This window comes from Chinchilla lanigera, unplaced genomic scaffold (assembly GCF_000276665.1).
Source record: "Chinchilla lanigera isolate Chin_1 unplaced genomic scaffold, ChiLan1.0 scaffold00077, whole genome shotgun sequence".
NCBI lineage: Eukaryota > Metazoa > Chordata > Mammalia > Rodentia > Chinchillidae > Chinchilla > Chinchilla lanigera.
Window position 1 is genome coordinate 7,784,606 of NW_004955478.1, and position 23,112 is coordinate 7,807,717.

At 54.1% G+C, this 23,112-nt stretch overlaps 1 protein-coding gene across 1 annotated transcript in view; it reads left to right on the top strand.

Annotated features, from left to right (window-relative positions):
- The window catches only part of Ern1 (endoplasmic reticulum to nucleus signaling 1), a gene marked incomplete in the record, with an annotated part of 82,999 nt that extends 63,942 nt beyond the window's left edge, over positions 1 to 19,057 (top strand). The window contains 11 exon segments of the mRNA XM_013503183.1: positions 1,136 to 1,327; positions 2,651 to 2,918; positions 3,948 to 4,038; positions 4,324 to 4,513; positions 5,137 to 5,236; positions 5,699 to 5,898; positions 9,746 to 9,893; positions 10,856 to 10,983; positions 13,037 to 13,160; positions 13,537 to 13,604; positions 14,643 to 19,057. Coding sequence (XP_013358637.1) covers positions 1,136 to 1,327; positions 2,651 to 2,918; positions 3,948 to 4,038; positions 4,324 to 4,513; positions 5,137 to 5,236; positions 5,699 to 5,898; positions 9,746 to 9,893; positions 10,856 to 10,983; positions 13,037 to 13,160; positions 13,537 to 13,604; positions 14,643 to 14,855 — 1,722 coding nt within the window.
- Between the last annotated feature and the right edge of the window lie 4,055 nt (positions 19,058 to 23,112).

Sequence of the window (23,112 nt, forward strand, 5' to 3'; positions counted from 1 at the left end):
CGTGCACTACCATGCCTGACTCAGATTTTTATTTTGAGACAAGTTCTTGCTAATTTGCTAAATTGCCCAGGCTGGGCTTGAATTTTCGGTCTTCCTGCCCAGTTTCCCAGATTGCTGGGATTACAGGCCTGAACCACCATGCCCAGCTCATAATACAGAGTTTTATATTTAACCATCTGATCTTAAAATAGCTTTTTAAAAATCTGTCAAAATATTCTCAGCTATAACTTTATGGTAGTGAGACTGACTTCTTAAACGCTTCTGAGCAGGTATCTCTAAAGGAGCGTTACCCCTGTCCTATACTCAGCAGGCATTCCTCAGCCTGCTGTGCACCAGGCAGGCCATACCTGTCAAACTGTGGGAGACACTGAGGGAGGTGTGAACAGAGGAGGATGGACCCAGAAGGGCTCCGGAGCCGCTGGGCTGGGAGGGAATGGCTTGAGAGGCATTAATGTGGGGTGTCAGTGCCGCAGGGGGCGGTAAATCAGTGCATGACCAGGGGGCTGTGTTAATTTTTCAGGCAAACACTTAACAACCTGCCTGGAACACTAGGTGTTTGGAAGAGATCAATACATCTTTCTAAAAAGTCACAGAAACCAGGCATGGTAGAATATCCCTATAATTCCAGCCTGGGCTACATAGTGAGCTCAAGGCCAGTCTGAACTACATAGCAAGAGCCTGTCTCTCTCAGTCTCTGTATATACTCCATGAAGCTCCAGAGATTCTGGGGAGAGGGCTTCCTTTTTATTTGATTTAATTTGGGGCCTCTAAATATAATTTTCCTTAGCAAAGGCTAAATACTTTCTGATGCTTTTTTTTTTTTTTTGATGCCTTTTAAAACCTTTGGAAAGAGTAGAATTCTTGAATAGTTGATTTTAGTTTTGGAGTTGCGCTGGAAGTTTACGGGCTTACGAGAAGAGGGCTGCATTACTTTATAGCACGTGCCTGCACATGCAGGCAGCTTTCTTTTTCTGCGTGAAAAGATACTGTCAAAGTGACTACCAACTTTTACCAGCTTATACAGATCGTTTCAGTTTCCCCAAAAGAAGTAAACGGGGTTACTTCTCTTGATCATTCAGTTCATGTGTATCTGGCTAAAAATTCTTCAGTGATGTAGTGGCTTTCTCCATCCAAGGTTATCAACCTGGTTGACCAGCCTTCAGAAAACGCGGCCGCCACCGTGTCTCAGGATGTGGAGGAGAAGCTGGCTCGCGCCGCCGCCAAGCCTGAGGCCCCTGTGGACTCCATGCTCAAGGACATGGCCACCATCATCCTGAGCACCTTCCTCCTGGTCGGCTGGGTGGCCTTCGTCATCTCCTACCCGCTGGTAAGGCCCGGCCCTCCCTCACCCTTCCTGCTTCCTCCTGAGCGGTCTGCCGTCCCCTGTCAGTGACGTCAGGCGAAAACGGCCAACGCGTTTCTTTTCATGTTTAGAGGTCAGTGTTTGCTTATCTTCAGAAACACTGCAGCTGAAGAGCTCCTCGGGAAAGGACAGTTGTGAACCTAAGTCTTAGTATTTTTCGATAAACAGGCTGGAAAAGGTAATTTTTAAACCTGCTCACAGGTCATTGTGAATAGTGAATTCCATCTTCTTTTTTAACAATGGGAATAATAGATGAGCATCTTCCCTCAAACTGCCTGCTGAGCCAGCGGGAGGGCCGCGGCAGTTAGCAGGCGAGCAGTGTGTGGCTGGGGAGGTGGTGGTGACGAGACACTGTCCCTCCCGCAGGTTGCTTATGCACTGCGGTGTTAGCCCTCAGGACGCAGCGCTCAGACACGGCCCCTGTGGGACGCAGGGCAGAGCCTTTATGCGCTTGCTTTCTGCGGCAGAGGTGGTTCTGTGTAACTTCCGTGGTCCTGGAGGCTGTTACTTACCTGCTGTCCGCAGTAGAAGAAAGCAGGCTCTGAGCAGCTAAGTACCTTCCTGGTGTGTGGTGTGTCCAGGACGTGAGCAGAGAAAGCACGCGCTAGAAGTCTCCCCAGGGGCTACGCCCCAGTCCCTTTAGCCAGCCTCCCACGCCTCAGTGGAATAATCCCGGGCTGGTGCCGCGTCTAGTGACGATGGGCAGACCTTTCGGAGTCTGGGAGAGGAGGGGCTGAGGGGGCAGGGGATGGAGTCGGGCAGGTCCCTGGGCGAGGCTCCTGAGCCCCACCGCTCGTCCCGGCCACGTCTGTGGGTGGGTGGCAACAGGCTTCTGAACCCCACTTGCTATCTGCTTCTGGTCTGCCGGGCACCTGCCAGCTTCATCACGTGCAGGGCAGTGGCTTGCTGCTACCCACTGGGGACTGGCCGTTCCTTCCATGCAGCTCACTTTTAAACCCCCTCGCAGACTCCATAAAAGTTGTGGAATTCTAAATTATTCACCTCCAGCCCCCGTCACGGGGCCTAGCCCTGCACCTAGGGCAGAGTCTCTGGCCCTTCCGTGGTTTATCCCCGAGCAGGCCCGGCCAGGCTTGCACACGTGTTGTACTAGGAGGGGCCTAACTGGCAGAAGGACTGCAAGCATCCAACTGACTTGGCTCGCCGGTGTCCTTGTGACTCGGAGGTCATCTGAAGTCATCTGCCTCTTACGCCATGGGGAGCTGCCCCTTCCCAGGCCGGGTTCCCGGAGGGAACACCACGAAGCCTGACTGAGGTGTCTCTTTGCAGAGCATGCACCAGCAGCGGCAGCTCCAGCACCAGCAGTTCCAGAAGGAGCTGGAGAAAATCCAGCTCCTGCAGCAGCAGCAGCTGCCCTTCCCCCCACCCGGAGAGTCGACGCAGGACCCCGAGCTGCTGGACACATCCAGCCCCTACTCAGAGAGCTCAGGGACCAGCAGCCCCAGCCCGTCCCCCAGAGCCTCCAACCACTCACTGCATTCCAACGGCTCTGCCTCCAAGGCTGGTACCAGCGCCTCCCTGGAGCAGGACGACGAGGGTAAAGCCTCTTGCCATTTCTGTGCTGTTTTATCTTTACTTTGACTACTGCACGAAAACCATAGAGCACCATGTCCTTCCGAGGTGACCCCACGAGATTAGAAGGGCTGTTCGCAAGGACTCACCGGCCTCCCCTGACTTCCTCCCACCCTGTGGCTCCCCGTGGGCGGGGCTGCCGTCCCATCGTGTGGCCTGTCCCCCCGGGACTTTTCAGGTCATGTTGGTGCTCCTTCCATCCTTCCCCGCAGTGCTGGGAACCGCTGCTGACCCAGGGGAGCTACCTACCTATCAGGCTTGTAAAAATTCCGAGGCCGGCCTGTGGCTAAGTGGAAAAGAGCAGCTGCGATCCACTTTCAGAAGTTGGCTGAGGCCAGAGGTCAAGGCTCGCATTCTGCGGGGACTGACACAGACTGTGTAGGGGCCCCAGAGCCCCAGGTCCCAAAAGGTCTCTTTACTTTACATGTCCACCGTCTCCACTGCAGTGTTCAGGGGCAGAGCTTTAAGGTGAAGCTTCACTTTTTTTGCTAATCACTGCCTAGCGCTGAGTGACTGTACGGAGAGCCCTGTCCTCGGGAAGGTTTCAAGACGTGCATTCTCACAGTAATGTAAAATCAGAGACCGAATCCAGGGACAGGGACAAGACACGGGGGAGGAGGCGGCAGCCCTGGGCATAAATTGGCAGTGAACGCAGCCCACTATGTCCTCCTAGAGTCTGGCACGTGGAGCCTCTTAAATCCCAACTTCCCAACCTTTAATTAGAAGTCAGGAAGCCATTTTTAGCCCTGAAGGGTTTTGTATTTTTTGTTGTTGCTGTTATTTTGTCTTTTTGAGACAGGGTCTCACTATGCAGTTCAGGCTGGCCTTGAACTCACTTTGTAACCCAAAATGGCCTCGAACTTGCAGCGATCCTCTTGTCTCAGCCTCCGAAGTGCTGGGATTATAGGCGTGTGCCACACGCCTGGCCTAGCCCTGAAGTTCCTTAGGTAATCGCTGTTTAAAATGATCTCTTCTGTCTCATGTTTTTCCCCAGATGAGGAAACCAGCATGGTGATAGTTGGAAAAATTTCATTCTGCCCCAAAGATGTGCTAGGCCACGGAGCTGAGGGCACCATTGTGTACCGGTGAGCGGGGTAGCCAGTCCCATGCCCCCGTGAGGTGTGCCAGTGTCTGTTGGGTGGCAGGCCAGTCCCGGCCTCTGGGGGCACAGGAGGACCAAAGCAGCGACCAAGGCAAGTGAGTCCCGGGAGCGCACACGCCGAGAGAGGAGGAACGACCCCGGGCCGCACTGGCGGGTCGGGCTTGTGCTGTGAGGCTGCGAGGTGAAACCCTGTGGGTCCGTGGGTCTCACCTTGTCCCTACAGCCCGACCTGCGCTCCCCACACAGACCTGCCACTCCTTTCCTGCAGGGGCATGTTTGACAGTCGCGATGTGGCTGTGAAGAGGATCCTTCCCGAGTGTTTCAGCTTTGCAGACCGTGAGGTCCAGCTGCTGCGAGAGTCAGACGAGCACCCCAACGTGATCCGGTACTTCTGCACGGAGCGGGACCGGCAGTTCCAGTACATTGCCATCGAGCTGTGTGCGGCCACCCTGCAGGAGGTGGGCCTGGCTGGCCTGGGGTCCAGAGTCACTAACAGTTTGCCACAACCGCTGCAGCCTCCCTGCCTGCACCAATTGGGATGTTGTTTCAGGGACTGCAGATTTATTGTTATTATTATTTCATTTTATTAACTGTAGTGAAGCTTAGTGAAGTGAAGTGTACTCATCCTGAGTGTACGTTTGATGGGCACTGACGTGTATATCTGTGTGACCACACGCACCAAATGCAGCGCGTGGCTCAGCCCACTCACGTGCCCGGGCAGCCGTGGGCCGCGGTTGGGATGGCTCTGCCCGCTTTGGCTCCAGCGAGCTCGGTCTGCTCTTCCCGTCTCTGGTTTGGCTGATGTGGGCTCGCAGGTTGCTGGTTGCTGACTCCAGGCTGAGAGATGCCGCACACCCCTCAGTTTGCAGGCTCAGGCAGTGGAGTGTCTCGCCTTATCTTTCTCATTCTGCATGAGTACACTGGAGCTTTATTTAAGACAGCCCATTCTTTGAGGGGGTCTGTGGGAAATACAGACGTTGGTGGAGAATGTTGCCAGTAAAGTGAGATAAAAGAAAGGAGCTCAGGAGCCGAGAAATCCTGAGGGCTGCATGCCCTGACCTGGCCGTCGTGTCCCTTGCAGTATGTGGAGCAGAAGGACTTCGCCCACCTCGGCCTGGAGCCCATCGCCTTGCTGCAGCAGACCACCTCAGGCCTGGCGCATCTCCACTCGCTCAACATTGGTGAGAGGCTCCCTGTGCCGGGCCAGGGAGTAACCACAGCTGCCTGGTGTCTAAGTGCTGTGCTCAACGACATCAGTGAGCGCAGGGGGGAGGGGACATTAGATGGTCTCTTGACAGTGGCATAAGAATTTAAGATAGAATCTTAGGTAGCTGAAAATCAGAGCTTTAGAGATGACAGCAAGTATATTGGGAGTCTGACGAGGACCCACTCCATCTTGTAGGAGGCTAGGGTTGCTGCATAAGCATTTAGAGACAGAACACCCACACTGCAACCCAAAACCCACTTATTTATTGCAAAGTACCAGCTCTGCAATTAAACCTGAATACTGAGGTTTTCGTTCGGAAGATCAACTGTGGTGCAGTACTTGGCTGCTGGGACAGCGTGGCCTGCGTGCTGATGCAAGGCCCTGCTGTCATGCGTGCACGGCCCCTGCATTATACGGAGCTGGAGTTCTCTCTCAGTTCACAGAGACCTGAAGCCCCACAACATTCTCCTCTCCATGCCCAACGCACACGGCAGGATCAAGGCCATGATCTCCGACTTCGGCCTCTGCAAGAAGTTAGCCGTGGGCAGGCACAGTTTTAGCCGCCGTTCTGGGGTACCTGGCACCGAAGGCTGGATCGCCCCAGAGATGCTGAGCGAAGACTGCAAGGAGAACCCTGTGAGTAACGGGCATCGTGTTCTGAGGACCAGAGAACCGGCCCACGGTGTTTTCAGGAGTCAGAACCTTCACGTTCAGGGCTGGGGGTCGGGGCGCACGTTGCTGGAAAAAGACGTTCCTTTAACAAAGAGCTTCTGTGCTGACGTCCCATACGACCTAATACAGACCCAGAGGGGATAAATATGAGAATTTGTCTGGTTTTTTTCTCTACTTTTCTGATCACGTTTCCTTTTGTAGCAGGGCCTCAGCTGCTAGGCAAGCACTCTACCCCTGAGTTACTTCTCTAGCCTTTTTATTTTATTTTGAGGGACTCACTAAATTGCCCTGGCTGGTCTCGAACCTGCAGCCCCACTGCCTCAGTTTCCCCAGTGGCTAGGATTATAGGTATGTACCATCCAGGCTGGGCTCTTGCAATCACTTTTAACCCCCCTGCTTTATTTTGGGAAACTAGGATAATCAGACGTGCATAAGACGATGAGACCTCCCGTTTCATTGTTTTTATATGTATTTCTGTTTTCGCAGCTTTTTATTTTGAGACCTTTTAGACATGCGAAAACCGAAAGCCTGTTATTGTGACCTGCGTACCTCCACCTAGACTCAACGTCGGCTGGCACTTCTGCTGCATTTGCATTATCTTTTATGTATTTGTCTGTCTGTCACTGAAGCCCTAGAACACAAGGAGCAGGCATCCCAGCCCTCCACCCCTAAGTCCTGCAGCGTGCGTCTCTAAGAACAAGCAGCTCCTGTCTCCTCGCCCCGTACCGTTATCCTTCCTGAGCAGTGGACACCGTCTCCGCTCTCACCTGACAGTCACTGCATACTCACGTGTCCCGTTAGTCCCTCGACGCCTTTTGCACAACTGGGTTTTGTGTCCCAGGACCCGCTGCGTGTCTTAGGTTGTACTTGACTGTCTCTCTCTAAGTCCACAAAGGAGATGTCCTTTTTCCCCAGTGCTGACATTTTGGAGCCCAGGCGGCGGTTTGCAGAATGCTGCATTCTGGGCTTGTCTGTCTCCTGTGATAATGCTTGACATTTCTCTCTGTTCTCTGTATTTCTTACGAACTAGAAGTTAAGTCTGTTGGCTTGATTAAATTCAAGTGAAATGATTGGGGCAAGAATAGATCCCAGGTCACTGCGTCAAGAGGCACATGATGGCAGATTGTACCATTTATTATTGTGCCTCTGTCGGGGGTGCTAACCTGGGTCCATTAGATCAGCTGTCTCCCTGCTGAGAAAGTTCATTTCCCCCTTTGTTTTTAGCAAGTCGTGTACAGGGTGACCCCTGGGTGGAATGTGTAGCAGTCAGTGGCTGTCATTCTTGCCTGAAACATTCAGTACAATGACTTTCTTCTGCATTTATTTGCTGACATATTTTAGGTTAAAAAATAGCTTTATTTTTACTTTCTTTATATTTGCTCTTCCTCCTCCTTCTCCTCTTCTTCCTCCTCTTCTTCTCTTTAATCACTGTGGACTCAAGGCTTTTTTTTTAAGACGGGGTCTTGCTGTGTTATTCAGGTTAGTATTGAACTCACTATATAGCCCAGGCTGGTCTCAAACTCAAGGCGATCCTCTTGCCTCAGCCTCCTGAGTGCTGGGATTACAGGTATGCACCACTGTGCCCAGCAAGGATTTTTAAATAGTGTCATAATCAGTTCTTTTTCCTTTTGCCCTTTCTCCCTCTGATATTCAAGTTGTTCCAAATTTAGCCAACAAGAGTCTCTTCAAGCTGGTTCTGGCATCCTTTGGCCTAGAGCCCACTTGCGGCTGAGTATCTTACTCACTGGTGCAAGAAGCCATTCACAGGCTCACTTTGCTGGGCATGGTGGTGGCACACGCCTGTAATCCCAGCACTCAGGAGGCTGAGGCAGGATCACCATGAGTTCAGGGTCAGCCTGGGCTACATGGTGAGTTTAAGACCAGCCTGAACGACCTAGTGAGACTGATTTTTTTTTTTTTTTAAAGGCTTACCTGTTCAGGTTCTCCCTGAACCAGATCAGGGTGGGATCCGCTGTCCTGACAGGTTATACACAGTAGAAGCTTTTTACCCGCATTAAACATTGTACTTTAATTTAAAGCAAGTAATGTAGTTCTTTTTTTGGGTACCGGGAGTTGAACTAATGATCTTATGCTTGCCAGGCGGGCACTTGTGCTGCAGAACTGTATCCCCGGCCCTAGTAATACAGTTCTTTCAGCAGTAAAAATTTTTGGCTATAGGTCAGGGTCTTTTCTTTGGATTTGGGTCTGATTGGAGTTACTCATTACTCTTGAATTAAGCACATTCACAGGCCACTTCTGTGACTTGAGTGAAGCGCAGACGTTTTGAATGGTTCCTAGCAGTGTGAGAGCTGGATCAGTTTTTAACTCTTTACAACCCTGTCCCTTACTGTACTATCTTACCTAATTCCATAGCAGTTTTGTAGCCAATTTTATTGATTCTTGCCAGTTGATTCAGCTTACCTCAAACTTTGTGGCACCCGTATTTTATCCCCTTCTAGAGGATTTAAATGACAAGAAGCAGCGGCAGTGATGTGTTTGGAGAACTGGCAGGCAGGAAAGGTGGCTCGTCCCCTCATTGTCACCTGTGCCGGGGGTGGGAGGCAGCACGGCTGTAGGAAGCTTGGGGAGCAGGGCGTGGTACTGTGAGGTGAGGCAGGCAGGTAAGGGCTCCTGTGGACACAGCTGTGGGGGCTGTGTCCTTCCTGTCCCGTATCTGTCACCCGCAGAAAGTTCTGGCGAGGTAGAATTAAGAGTTCCACGTTGGTTTTTTTGTGTTTTTTTTTTTGTTTGTTTTTTTGATTTGCTTTGTGGTACTGGGGATCAAACTTCCAACCTCGCGCTTGACAGGCACGTACTGTGCCACTGAGCTATATCCCCGGCTAAGAGTTCCAGGTTTAAAATGTGAAGACCTAGTCTTCCCCTGGTTTGTTACTATCCAGCCGGGACCCTAGCTTGTCCTTACGCCCTTGGTTCGGGTTATCTGGGAGGGTGACGTTTGCTCTGCTCCCCAACAAGGCCGTCGAGAGGCTGAGTGTACCGTATCAGTAAAGCTTTGTTTCATCAGCGTGGATGGGGTGAGCCTCTAGCTTTTTCTCACAAGTTGTCTGGTGGGGAATCTAAGAGGTAGAACCCATCATTAGGACCCTAGCCGTGCTTGGGGCCTGTTGTGAGACCCTAAACAGTGTGAGCTGAAAGTCACACCTGCATGTTTCCTTACAAAGCGCATCTGTAGACTGAATGATTTTGAAGGATAAGGCAGAGGCATCAGCAGATAGTGTCCAAAACCTACTCCTTGGGAACTTGCCAGGTAGTTTCTTTCCAGAAACTTTCTTTCCAGATCTGTTTTTGAACCGAAAAATGTCTACTTACTAACCCTTTGGTCCCTGGGGGTACAACAGGGAAGCAGACACACAAAGGTCCCTGCCTTCAGAGACCTTTCCGTCACTTGGGTATAAAACACCTGACAGCCAGGAGAGCGTCCTGGGGTCCCGGTGCTGCTGTGCGCGGCTGTTTTCACGCAGTACATCAGATCTTCATGTAAGCGCATTGGTGATGAGGAACAAACCAGCACTGTCCTCTTACATGTGAGGAAGCCGAGGAGTGAAATGGCCAAGGGCTTCCCCAGGGCTCGCTTCCTAAGCAGCTGGCCCCAGGTCCCTGGTCCTCCGCTGTGACCCACCACCAGGGCAGCACTGCAGGGGACCCTCGCTGCTCTGGGCACCTCGCACCCACCCGCTGGTTCCCCAGAACACCTTCTGGGCCGACGTGGCCACCATGCTTTTTCCCTGCCTGGCCACAAGCGAGGTGCGGACTCTGCTCAAGGCCTCTCATGCCCTGTGTTTCTTCTCAGACCTACACGGTGGACATCTTCTCTGCAGGCTGTGTCTTCTACTACGTCATCTCGGAGGGCAGCCATCCTTTCGGCAAGTCCCTGCAGCGGCAGGCCAACATCCTCCTGGGCGCCTACAGTCTCGACTGCTTCCACCCAGAGAAGCACGGTGAGTAGCTGGGCCCGGGCTGGTGCGGCCTCTGCTCTCCCAGCGTCCCTGCCACCCAGCCGCGTCCCCTGGCCCCGAGGAAGGCCAGCTTATGCCGGAGCTGGGGGAAGGCTGGCCAGGGTAACCCTTTGGAGCGCCAACTACCATGGGACCTGGGTAAGGCCCCCTCTTTCCAACTTGCCATATGAGAGTTGAATAGTATGAGATCCTTTTTGTACTGGCACATGGGCGGACAGCTTGGCTGTGCTTCATAAACTGGTCTCTGAGAGAGGCCGTGGTCATCAGACACAGTTAATGCTGGGCTGGGGATGGACAGGCTCTGTCCATGCTGTCCTGGCTCAGGTGCAGATGTTTCCTGAATTTGGGAATTGTTGGGTTATAATTGTCCCGTGATATTCTCGTGCTGCCTTTTGAAAAATTAAAACTAAATTATTGCTTTGCTTATGGGTTAATTTTTGTTATTCACTGTGGAAAAGCAGGTGAGCCTTTCATAAGGCTGGTCATCGCATTATGCAAGGATGACTGTTATTAATGCCTTGGTATGTGGTTCTCTGATCACCGATCTACTAGACATCTATGCACAAAGTCACAGAGTGAGGGCAACCCACACACACTGCTTCCCACCACAGCAGGCTCATGTCGTCTTGCGTGTCTGTCTGCATCAATGCATATTTAACTGTGGGATCATTTTGATGGCTCCTCGTCCAGCACCTGCAGGCATAGAACACAGTGCCCCCCAAGCCCCTGCTGTTGGGTATTTCCTGTCAACCCCCTTCACAAGGCACACAGTGAGGACTCCCCTTACTAGCTGAAGTGAGCCGTGAGTTCTTAATTATTTTTTTGGAATCAGTTGTAAATGGAATCCTGCATCAAAGGATGTGAAGCTTTCTAAAGTGTTTGGGATTTCGTTGTAGCTTTGAGTTCAAAATAATGAGTTGCCTGTTTATTTTTCTCCCTTACAGAAGATGTCATTGCACGTGAGTTGATAGAAAACATGATCGCGATGGATCCCCAGCAGCGGCCCTCGGCGAAGCACGTGCTGAAGCACCCCTTCTTCTGGAGCGTGGAGAAGCAGCTCCAGTTCTTTCAGGTACGCACATCTGTTTATCCATCCAGAGTCTTCATCCAGTGTCCTCCGGATTCGGAAATGTAGAAGAAAATGACAGAGAGTAAAATTAATGACCCACAGTCCCGTGACCAAGGGATCGCCCCATGTGTACAGTTTTGTGTCCTGCCTTTTCTGCTGTACATACCATGTTAAGGATTTGTCATGTTAGAGTTCTAAAATGTTAATGACTGTAGTATATGGTGTGGATCCACCGTAATCTTTAAACTGTGTCTTATGGAATTTCCAAATAAACACAGAAGTAGACCGGATGCTTCCTATTGCCCATCTCCCCGCTTCAGTGAGTGCTAACTTCTGCCCTCTCCCCACCTCAGATTATTTCAAGCACATCTCAGGCACCAAATGTCATCATTTAAATATTTCCTGTATGGAGTTTTTCCGCATCTATCCAGTCTACAGTCAGATCTTGTTTTGCTTAGGATAGAGTCTGCAGAGTTAAAGCGTGAGCTCAATGACCGCGGCTTCCTCTGGCGGTTGGACAGTTGCGGCTTTGTGACCTTGCCAGGTGGCTTTGTGGATTCTGTTTCTCGGATTTACATGGGGCGATTTGAGCATAACTCGCCTGGCGCCTCCCGCCCAGCACATGGCTCTGCAGAGCAGGCTTATGGGACAGGGCTTCCGCTGGGTCTGGGCAGAGCGGGGCTTGGTGAGCGCTCATCCCGAAGTGACTGTCACTGTCTGGAGGAGCAGGGGGCGTTGATACTGCTCTCCAAGGCAGCAGTGAGAATGTGTGGCATCAGGACCAACCACAGCGCTGCAAAGGATGTAACGTGACACTTCTCAGGTCTAGGTCACTTGATGGCAAAATATAAAACTGGAATAAAAGTTGTACAAAGGAACATAGGTTAGGATTAGTACCTCTAAGTCGTATGTGTTACAGCTAGCTTCCATCCATGCCAACTAGCTGTATGTAACTGCTTTATAGCCCAGAAACATGTCCCCAACATGCCCAGGGTGACAGTCTCACCTCGCCAAAGCTTTTCTCCAGCATCGCAAGGTAGTTCAGCCAGTCTGATGTCACTGTTTTCAGAGAAAGACAAGACTGTGATTCTCCTACGGCTGCTTAGCAGTAATAAGGGGGGGCTCATCGCTCCCTGTCCCTTCAGCCAGGGGCCCGTCTTACTGCTGGTGGCTCGCGGGGGCCGGCATTCAGGGAACCTCTGGTTCTTGTGAAAATCAAACATAGAGAAGGGCCTGAATTGTGTGTGTGTGTGTGGGTGGTCTCCAGAGCCCATACTCTACCAAATTTCCTCTTCAAAAGGACAGCTCAGCTTCATGTTCTCCCTTCCTTTTTCTCTGTCTCTCTCTCTCTCTCTCTTTCTATCAGTGACACTGGGAATTAGAACCCAGGACCTTCACACTGAGCTACGTTCCCAGCCCCGCTTTTTTTCACTTCTGAGCCAGGATCTTGCTGCATCACTGAGTTCCTAGGCTAGGCGCAAACTTGCGACCCTCCTCCCTCCTGCCTCAGCCTCCCAGAATGCTGAACTTAGGCCCGTGCCGCTGTGCTCAGCTTTCTTGTGTTTTCCTAGTGTTCAGAGGAGGCGTGGGGACCTCTGAGAGTTAGGGGTGCAGCAGGTCCTTCTCAGTGAGTCAGTGAAACGCACTATGCTGGTCAGTTCAGGCTTATTCTTTCCTCTCGTTTCGGTTCCTGGGCAAATCTCGGTCGCACCTGTGTCTCTGTAGGCGTGGAGCCTGTCCCGGAGGCGACCCTCCACAGATACGTCCACGTCTGTGCACCGCGTGCCTCGCTCTGCGGCAGTCTCTGCTGTGCACAGGTCTCTGTGCCTGTCCCGGGGAGCAGCGGCCACAGCTGCCCGCAGGGCACAGTCGTGGGTTAGGGCGGTGGAGCGCGGCCTGCTCACGCCCAGCTCTGAGTGGGCGGCAGCCTGGGCTCGGGGAACGTCAGCCCCTTTCCAGTGACGTGGCAGCGACCACTCATGACCTCGTGCGGCCGTCCTCCTGTGCCCAGCGTCTCTCGCGCTGGCCGCCATCTGTTGCCTTGTTTCCTTCCCAGGACGTGAGTGACCGGATAGAAAAGGAAGCCCTGGATGGCCCGATCGTGCGGCAGCTGGAGAGGGGTGGGCGGGCCGTGGTGAGGCTGGACTGGCGGGAGAACATCACTGTGCCCCTCCAGACAGGTGAGCCTGTGACGCCCGCGAGGAAGTTGGAAAGAGCAGCTGGTGCTAAGGAAAGAGTGGACGGAGCGGGCCCACCCGGGGGCTCCGTGTCCCGCATCTTGGCTTGGAGGGTTTCTCCAGGGTGACCCCTGGGCTTGGTTACACTGCTGGGGGTCGGATGGTGTTTCTTTGGGTGGCAGGTTAACTCCAGTGTCCTGCTCCGGGGGTGTGAGGTGAGCACCCCTCAGGGCTGAGGCGGGGCATCTGCTCCCATGACCACACTTGCAGTGATGTCCATTTCAGTCCGGTTGCTCATCCCTGGGCCCCTAAGGGTGCTTCTCGTTTAAAAGTGTATTTGTTACTGGTTTAACCCTTGCCTCCCTTAATGTTTTTCTAGATTTGCGTAAATTTAGAACCTACAAAGGTGGCTCTGTCAGAGATCTGCTGCGAGCCATGAGAAACAAGGTAAAGGGCTGCGGCTGCCGGAAGGGCAGGGGGCCACCAGGCGCACGCCCGCTCCTCTCGTCGGTTCCCGAGGAAGCTTCTCTTCCTGCTGGGCTCCCCGTGTCTGCGGCTGTGCGGCCTCAGCTGGATCTGACAAGTTAAAGGCTGTTTCCGCTCCCGTGCGGGTTTTCTCTTGGGGTGTTGGGGTGCAGGGTTAAGCCCCGGGGAGCAGTATCGCTGAGCCTGTGTCCTTCATGGGCTCCCTGTGCTTCCTGACGCCCTCCAGCTGCCGGACAGCCGCCACACAAACACAGAGGGGAGCCTCGGGCACTTCCCTGGTCTGCAGGCACTCAGGGAGGGTTTCCCGCTTGTCCTCTGGGGGACCTGGGGTGATGGTGGTCTGTGCTGTCACCAAGCAGCCTGCAGACGGGGGCCTGCCCCAGGCACGGAAGTGACCTCCGAGCTCACGGGACACACGCTTCAGTTCCAGGCGATGTTGCTCCATGTGTAGCTGCCAGGACCCTCTCTTCGGCCTGTGCACCCCTGCTAGACACGCTGCTCTGGTAGTGGAGCTCCGCCTCTGCTCAGGCCGGGCCTTACTGGCTGTGAGGCATCTTCCTGAAAGAAGGGAAGCAGGCAGGCTCACTGGGGCACGCGGTGGGGCCCCTAGAGCTCTTTCCCTTTAGAAAGGCAGCTAGTGCAACGCCAAGCAGAAACACTGAAATGACACCCAGGGTCTGGAGGCAGATTTGTTCACACCCACGGGCACTGATCGGGATCATCCCCGGAGTATCAGGCCCCGATCTCTGGCGGTCTAGGGCTTATACGAGAAAGGCAAGCAGGAGGTAGAGGCAGAACGGCTTGTCCATGGGGCTTGGTTTCTACAGTGTGCGTCACAGTGACCAGCTCTTTTTAAGAGGTGAGAGCAACCGGAATTGGGACAGGAACTGTTACCACGGCAGCTAAGAGACTGAAGTATACTGGCCAGGCAGGGCATCTTCCGCTGTACTAGCACCCTTCTCCCAACGGCTAATCTCTGTGTTCTCTGCCTGTCTGCAGAAGCACCACTACCGGGAGCTGCCTGTGGAGGTGCAGGAGACGCTGGGCTCTCTCCCCGACGACTTCGTGCGCTACTTCACGTCCCGCTTCCCGCAGCTCCTCTCACACACCTACCGGGCCATGGAGTCCTGCAGCCACGAGAGACTCTTCCAGCCCTACTACTTCCACGAGCCCCCGGCGCCCCAGCCCCCAGCGCCTCCGGACACCCTCTGAGCCTGGGCGACGCTTCTGTTCTGGTGGCCCCAGCTGTGACAGCGGGCCTGGTCTCTAGTCGGGAGCTTGACACCACGCCAGCTTAGCAGGGAGACCAGGCCTCCCAAACCAAGTGCCTTGAGCTGCCCCCTCTGCAGCCAGCAGAAGATAATGCTCCCCGCAGGAAATGGGGCCTGCGAGACCCCCAGGGAGCGAGGAGGAAGTCAGCCTTGGAAGCCGCTCTCTAGCTCGGAGATGGCTGCAGAGGCAGGCTGGCCACAGAGGCCGTGAGAGGAGCCCTGCCGACCCTCTGCTGGACGAGCTCATCCGACGAACGTCTCTGTAAAATTCCTGTCTGACGTCAGTCTGTGGGCCTTTGAGAAAGGGAGCGGAAGAGTGCTAGGTTTTGCCTGCATGCTGGGGCTGGCTTTGCTGGGGTGCAGGCGGGGCAGCCTTTGCTAGAAGTGGGCTCGAGCAGCGAGGGACGGCGAGGAGGACGCTCAGAGGTGCTGTTCCGGGCAAAAGGTCCCTCGCTGATCACAGGTGTGCCCAGAGCCTCCCAGCTTACGGATAACAGCGTTTCCTTAGGTCGCAAGGCTGGTGGCGTAAGGCGTGAAGGTAGGGACCGGCCGGCGGTGGGCAGGAGACAGGTCTGCGGGTCCCTGGAGGTGAAGAGGGTGCTCGGTTCTGGAGGCAGCGCTCACCCAGAGCGCGGGTTGAACGGTAATCTGTGGCGGGTTGTGTCCTGGGCCGCTGGGGCAGGAGATGAAGAGCTCCCTGGCCACTGGGGAGGGCAGCAAAGGCCACAGGGGACAGGTCTTCAGGATGAGGGGGGAGCAACTGAGTGGGAGCCCCCTCGGCCACCTGGAGAAGGTCCTGACCAGCTGGTGGGGTTAGGCTGCTCCGCTTCTGCGGCCAGCAGGTCCGGACGCATACGGGGAGTCGGGGCCTGGCGCCTGGGGGCCAAGGCCGGAGTCACTGTGGGCTTTGTGGGCCAGCTTCTGTGTTTCTCCTGGCAAATGTCAATGGCTGTGTTTCGATCACACTGAAAAATGCTATATTAGCAGAGTAACTTAACGTGAACTAAACGTGGACTTACTTGTGAAGAAGAAATGCAGGGTACAGTGTCTTCTATTTTGCGTGGTACCAAAAGTCTCCATCCCCTCAAGAGTATTCTGGTGGAACTCTCTGACAGTGAAGGGTAAAACATTCTAGCAACACTATGTAAATGTATTAATGTCAAAGTAACGTTCCCTGAGTTAGGCAGTATGCTTTTTTCTCTAAAACGAGTATCATTTTAAAATTTAGTTTCAGTCAGAACTTCTTTTCCCACCTGAGAGCCTTAGAGGTCAGGATGCAGCGGGTGCATGGGAGGACGTGCTCTGTGTCCGCTTCCTCCGGCCAGTGAGGGCCGCTGCATCCGGCCTGGCAAGCTGAGTCCCGCTTCCGTCGTTCCCAAGTCAGAGTGGCATCGGCAGTTTTGGGCATCGATAGGAGTCACTCCTGCTTCTCCTGTGAGAAGGATTGTTTGTGGATTGTTTGTGTCAAGGCCACTCGTCCAAAGATTGTTCTGCTTCTGAAGAATTCAGTTCTGCTTTCATAAATATCAGTATGAGCTTGCATCTTTGACCCTCACGAATGACCCTGCTCAGGCCTTGGAACCTCAGCCTTTCGCTTGGCTTCCTGGGCATCTCCTACCGCGTGGTTCATCTTCCAGGACGTGGCTAGACTGGTTTTCTCTGCTTCGGTGCATCTCTGCCAGCTCTGCCTTCTGCAGTGCCCGCCGCATGGCTCTGAGGGGTGACAGCCCAGGAGAGTGTCGGGAGGTGAAGGAGGTGCCCTGTGTCCTCTGACAGGACTGACACGCTTTTTGTGGCCGAGTTTTCCCCCCAGGAAGTGCTCAGGTGGTTTCTAGTGGCCCGGTTTGTTGTCATCTCCCTGTTTTTAGAAAGCCTGGAGACAGTTTTCTCAGATTCCTTTTCCGCTCATCAGATAGATTCACCTCTTACCATCCATGTTTCCCAGACGCCTTTATTCAGCATATTTTAGTTGAGGATTCACTGCATTGAGGTGGTAGGTCCCAGGGGGCTAGGACATCCAAGGAGCGGGAGAGGCCGACCTCCGCTTTTGTAAGGCTTCTTGTGAGACGGCCGACAGCAAATAAGCAGAGTGCTACAAAGAACCCAAGCCAGGGGGAAGGGCATGTGTTTGGGGTCTGCACACCTGCCTTAAAATGCCCCGTCCCAGACTGTCGGCCCTGGTCAGGTCGCCTTGCCCGTCCTCTCTGCCCACCTTCAGGACCCCGGCACTTGTCAGTTGTCCCGGTTTGTCCGAAGAGCTCTCCTGGAGACATTTGTTTTGAAGACATCTTGGGCGCCCTCTAGCTATCCAGTTTGAGTCTAGAATTGCAGTTTCCCACTGTGCTCATCCGGGGCAGCTGTCTTTCAGAGGCCGGAACAGCTCTGCAACCCTGTACCTCTTAGTTCAAGCTACAGGGCCGTTTAACTTTTTAGAAGTACGTTGTCTCCATCTTTACGACAGTGCTGAATTGCATCCGCTAGGAATCAGAGAGCCCTGGAATTCATGTGGGTCTTGTCTTGAGCCATGTATGGAACCCCTCTGGCCCATGTGCCAGAATTTCTCTCGTTGCTTCTTGAGTCTTTAATTTCAGTTGTTGAAAAGTGCTGCTGTCACTAGGCACCGAAGCGTTTGCACTTTCAGGAGCACCGGTGTCACCCGATCGGTCACGAGGCCGTGTGGCGGCTGGGCGTGAAGCCCGGGTGCACGTCTGCCCTTGGTGCGGCAGCTGTGTCTCACCGGGCTCTTCCTGAGACGGCACTGCTCAGCCACAGACCAGCGCTGAGCCGTGGTCCGGCGAAACGCTTTCTCCCAGCTCTAGAAGTGGTTTTGTGTGTGGTCGGTGATCCTGTTACCACTGGTGGTTCCTTCTCACTGCAGTAAGAGAGCAGTTAATTGGCTGCTGAGAGGAGCTCCCGCAGAAGCAGCCTGGGCATGGCTGGCCTCTCCCCGCCCCGCCACTCTGTTCAGCAGCTGAACTGTGGCCGAGGGTAGTTTTGCCCACGTTTCCCTTCTCCATTCACTGGATCCTTGTTTCCATCACTCACTGGTCAGAAGGTGTCAGGAGAGCTGGCGGGGAGCGGATGGAACCGCGTTCACCGTGCGTTCTCTGGTTTTGGAACTGGCATCCGCGTTTCCCGGCGTCTCCCTCATCCCGGTGCGGTGGTGGGGCTGACTGGCCCGGCCTGGGCGTTTCCTGGAAAGGGGGCATCAGTCATCCTGTGCGGGGAGCCCAGCTTCTTCCCTCCGGGGTGGGATCGTTAATCTTCTAAGCCAAAGTATCCGTTCTTTTCCTGTTTTTTGTTGTCTTTGTGAAGCAGTAATTTCCCCTGAATGACTCTGGCTCTGATTTTTGTTTCAACACCTCAGTCCTGTCTGTATTCATTGGAAGACCTGAACGGATGTATCTGCCGCGAGCCTCCCTCGGGCGCAGCCTGCAGCTCGCTGCCAGCCCACTGCCTGGCCGCCCTGTGCCCGCGCCCGCTGGGTGCAGTGCTGCTTCCCAGGGCCCCTGGAGCTGTGCCGGGGAGTCCCCGCCCACCTGGGCGTTGCTGGTGGGCTCCGTGGCGTTCTCACATGTGAGCCTCGTGTAGTGTTCTTTTTTGCAATGACCTATTTATTGAACCTATTTATATTTATTTAATTTTTACTTCGAAGTGTATCTAGTTCCGTTTGCACTTGCTTAAAAGCACATCACATCTGCTTTGGACAGCACCCCTGACTATTTTAAAACTGGAAAGGGAAGAGTCATACTGTATCCTTCCGTGGCATGGATGGCTTGTCTTGAATGGGTGAATAATCTGGTTGGGGTAAAATGCTAACTTTTAGGTGATTTTTTTTTTTTTTTTAATCATGTGCCGTTGTGTCTTCTCTGTGGATGGCCGTTTTACTCGGTGTCAGCGTGTGTTAATTGTGTGATACAATCTTCTTTGTGGAATCTAAAATCCTCTTTTTAGCTTTATATTTTATAAACTGCCAGATTTTTACGTGTATTTTTATGTGTATTTTTAAAGCTCGATGAGATGAGGGTCATTATCTAAGGTTAAAAGGTCTATTTTTGTACTCCCTGTACAGTTTTATAATTCTGCTGATCGGTGATGGCATCTTACGTTGAGCCAACCACAAATAAAGGTCGTTTCAGATTCGCGAGTCGATTTGTCTTCTTAAAGACAGAAGCGCCTCTCACGGGCAAGGGGCTCATCGTGCTGTCCTGGGGGTGGGGGCCGTGCGCGGCCAGCCTGGCTGGAGGAGGGCAGCATCCGGGTGTGGGCAGCGCGCCCAGGGGCTGGGGCGTCCTCCTTGGGGGCTGTTCGTGGGGGAAACTTCCACCAGACATTGCAGGAAATCCCCAAAAGTATTACTTGAGCTGAGTGGCAGGCGGGTGGCCAGTTAGAATGGACATGGCCCAAGGTGAGATTCAGACTCAGAATAGAGTACGCGGAGTGTGTGCCCTCGGTAGGACCCAAGAGGGAGAAGAGCTGCAGAGGTAACTTGGCCGGGAAAGCAGTGGAAGCCAGCTCACCTGGAGACGTCTGCAGCACACGAGACAGCCGCGCACGCCGGGGCTCGAGCGTCGCTGCTGGCAAGTGAGGGTCTCGCGGTGTAGCTCCCTCCCCAGCCGGCCCCTCTTGTCTGGACAAGTCGGGGGAGGCTCCGCGTGCTCTTGCACCAGACCAGGGGCCACTCGCAAAAGAAGGGTCTGAAGGGCCTGCCCGCCGCGGGACAGCTCGATAGGAACCGCGTGGAGGCAGACTGTCCTTCCCCATCTCGTGTCTTCGAGGGCCCCCAGGAGCAAGAGGCCTGTGGATACACGCTCTGTGTGAAATGCTGGTCGTGAACACAGCCACATCCTCAGGGCAAGAGAACTGCCTTGTCTCACTTCGTGTAGCAGGAGGCACAGCCCTTAGATTCCCCTTGGGCTCCTGTGTGGGGCCGGAACCCAGCCTTGCAAATGGCCCGGGCCTGGGAGAGAGGCCACTCAGGGCAGCTCCCTCTAACTCCCCTCCCGCCTGAGAGCAGAGCGGTGCAGGGCCTCCGGGAGGCTGGCCAGCAGAGGGGGCTCTTCTCCGTGCCCTGCACTGGCCCAGTCGGGGCTGATTGTCCAGAAGGGCCCTGGGGTGGGGTGGCAGCTTGGCGTGCTGAGTCAGTATGCATCTGTGAGGAGCAGCTTTCTTCTGCATGTCTGATACATGTAATTAAGCATGTTGCCAAAAACATGCATGCATTCACCTCTGTCTTCCAACAGAAATGTATCCACTTATACCTTCTTTTTATATTTGTGCCATTGGTGACGTTTGACCAATAGTTTCAGCTAGCTGTGATAGCACGTGCTCGTAACCCCAGCACTGTGGCACACTGAGGCAGGAGAAGTTCAAGTTCAAGCGCCACCTGGGCAGTTCAGCAGGTTAGCAAGACCCTGTCTCAAATAAAAAATGCCTGGAGATGTAGCTCAGTGCAAAGACCCTGGCTTCAATCCCCAGTACCGCAGAACAAAATGGGGGGGCGGTGGGATTGGGGAGCTGTAGCTTTCTTTTTTTGAGATTATCTTTTAAAAGATATTTTTATTAGTTTGCGGTACATGACCAGCGCATTCCTCGTGGGGAGTTGGTACGTGTACCCAGCATGTCACCCCTTCCCTCTCCCATCTCTTTGGTGACCTTCCTTTTTGCAAAAGATCTATCTCCCTGTTTCCTACTATCCTGTATTTTGTTCTTTTATATATTTTGGGCTTTTCATGTAAGAAATACCATGCAGCCAGGTGTGGTGGTGCACGCCTGTAATCCCAGCACTTAGGAGGCTGAGGCAGGAGGATTGCTGTGAGTTCAAGGCCAGCCTGGGCTACATAGTGAGTTCAGGACCAGCCTGAACTACATAGTGAAACCCTGTATCAAAAAGACCAAAATAAAAAAAGAGACCCTACAATGATTAAGATTGTGTGTCTGATTTCATTTAACATCATGGTCTCAAGAGCTAACCCACCTGCCTGCCATGCCCTTTGGGCCAGGCTCTGTGCTTGTGCTGGGTGTCTGTGCCTGACTGCTTGCTGGCCTGTGCCCTCTCCCTGCAGCTGGTATCCCCCTCATGACTGGAAACACTTAGCATATTTCACCTTAGTGAGTGACTGACCATCAAGGCTGAAACCCGGATCAGGAGCCTGTCTCCAGGACAGACAGTGGAGGGGAACAGCAGGGCTGGAAAGGGCACGGCAGGCCCTGGGGAAGCCGTACTGAAAGACCGTGGGAGAGGGCCCGGCCCCTGAGCCAGCCCAGGAAGAGCTGCCCTGTCATGTCCCTCCCTCCCTGTCAGCCCACCTTCCCCTTCCTAGCTGGGCCTCAGGAAGACACGGAGGTGTTCTCAGAATCTGCTGGTGGGAGACATGAAGCTGGGAAGAGTAATCCCCACCCTGGGCCTGGCCCAGTGAGCAGTCCAGACTACAAAACGCTGAGGCGAAAGGCTCCGGCCGATGGGCAGCTGCCCTTCCAGGAAGGGGCAAGTGGTGCTCGTGAGGGAGCCTTCCAGCAGCTGACGGCAGCCCGGCCAGGCCGGGTCTGTGCGCAGGCCGAGGCTCGGGTGCTCCAGCCTGGGCTCCGAGTCCCACGCGTGGCTGAGCTTCATGTTCTTGCGTGATGGGGCAGGAGGTGGAGGACGGGGCTGTGAGGGGCTCGGAAACCATTGCAGACGTTCGAAGAAATGAGTTTGGGCCGGAGAGATGTAAGAAGTGGTGTGTCCTTGGCATCTGTCACATGGTGAGGAGCTTTGCTGGTTTGCTTCGGAGCTGAAGCTGGACTAGTGGGCTGCTGGATCCAGGAGAGAGGGCTGGCCTGCCGTGAAGGGAGGTTCTGCATCTCTGGAGGGTCCTGCAGCAGGGAAGAGGCCTCCTGGGCACACTTCCTTGGGTGTGGGAGCTTGGACTCATCCCTTCCGCCAACCCCTCCTGTGACAAGTTGTGAAACGGGGCTGTCTGGCGAGGTACGAGTCACAGAGGCAGGGTGGGCCAAGGGAGGACAGGAAAGCTGCCCGGCTGGTCGCGTGGGCTGGAGTGGTGCTTGCCAGGATCCTGCCGGAGGGTGTGGAGTGTTAGCACTGCGGGGGGGCTGCCACGAGGTGGGAGAACCAGGACCACTGAAGCCCTGCTCTCATTTCTGGCATTTTTTGGCCTCAGGGCTTGAGAAACAAAACCAAAGGGGCAGCCCGGTGTGAGGGAAAGGTGGCTGGACTCAGATTCAAGAGGCAGATTCAGAGAACCAGTGACGGCGGCCTAGGAAAAGTTACCGCCCTTCGTTGGGAGTTTTTCCTCAAAGCTCAGAATTTCAAGATGGCGGGCTGCGTTCACTCACTCAGCAGCCCTCCCTCCCACACCCAAGCCTAAGAAAAGAGATTAAAAAGTTACCTCAGAAATAAGTGGAACAAAAAGGGGGGAACTATTGGTACACTCAGGAGAGGAGGACAGATCGAAGAGGGAAACTTTGGCCACGCAGTGGGTAAGGGAGGTGGTGGCCACGTGCCAGAGGGGAAGCAACTCCCGGAGAGCTCCCCCAGCCCCTCGGGGCTGCCCGTGGTGAGTCAGCACCCTCCTGTGGGGTCAGGCTTTGCGCTCTCCCCTGCCACCTGTCAGCCGTGCAGCAGGGGTTTTTTTGGAGGGGGCTGTTTCCAGATAAAAGCAGGGTAGAAACTTAGGGGCCCATGAGACCCCATGAATACTCCACACATACAACAAGAACAAAGCAGCAGCCACCAGGGTCGTCACCACGGAGTTCGTCCCACCCACCAGCTCTCTCGCAGAGCGCAGGCCTCAGGGTAGCTCCTGCCCTGCACCCGGAGGCAACAGCCAGAATCCCCCTTCCCAGGGATCCCACCTGCAACACGGGGCACGGTCCCTCCCCATACCTTTGAGAAGAGGCAACATTGTGAGACAGACCTCACAGAGGGGCAACAGCTGAGGGCTAGGACCCTGGAGGAAACAGAGTCCCAGTATCAGATATTGAGGGAGGGGAGGGCCTCAAGGCCGTTCATCCTGAAAAAACAACTTGGAAACCTCAGAAATGAGAAGATAGCAGGAGTGGGTGGATGCAGGTGAGGAGCACCCGAGTGGGCCAGAAGTTGGGTGTAAGACATGCCCCGAAGTTGGTACTACTACAGTGCCACAACAGGTGGAGCCTTGGGCTTCTCTCTCTTTTTTTTTTTTGTGGTACCAGGAATC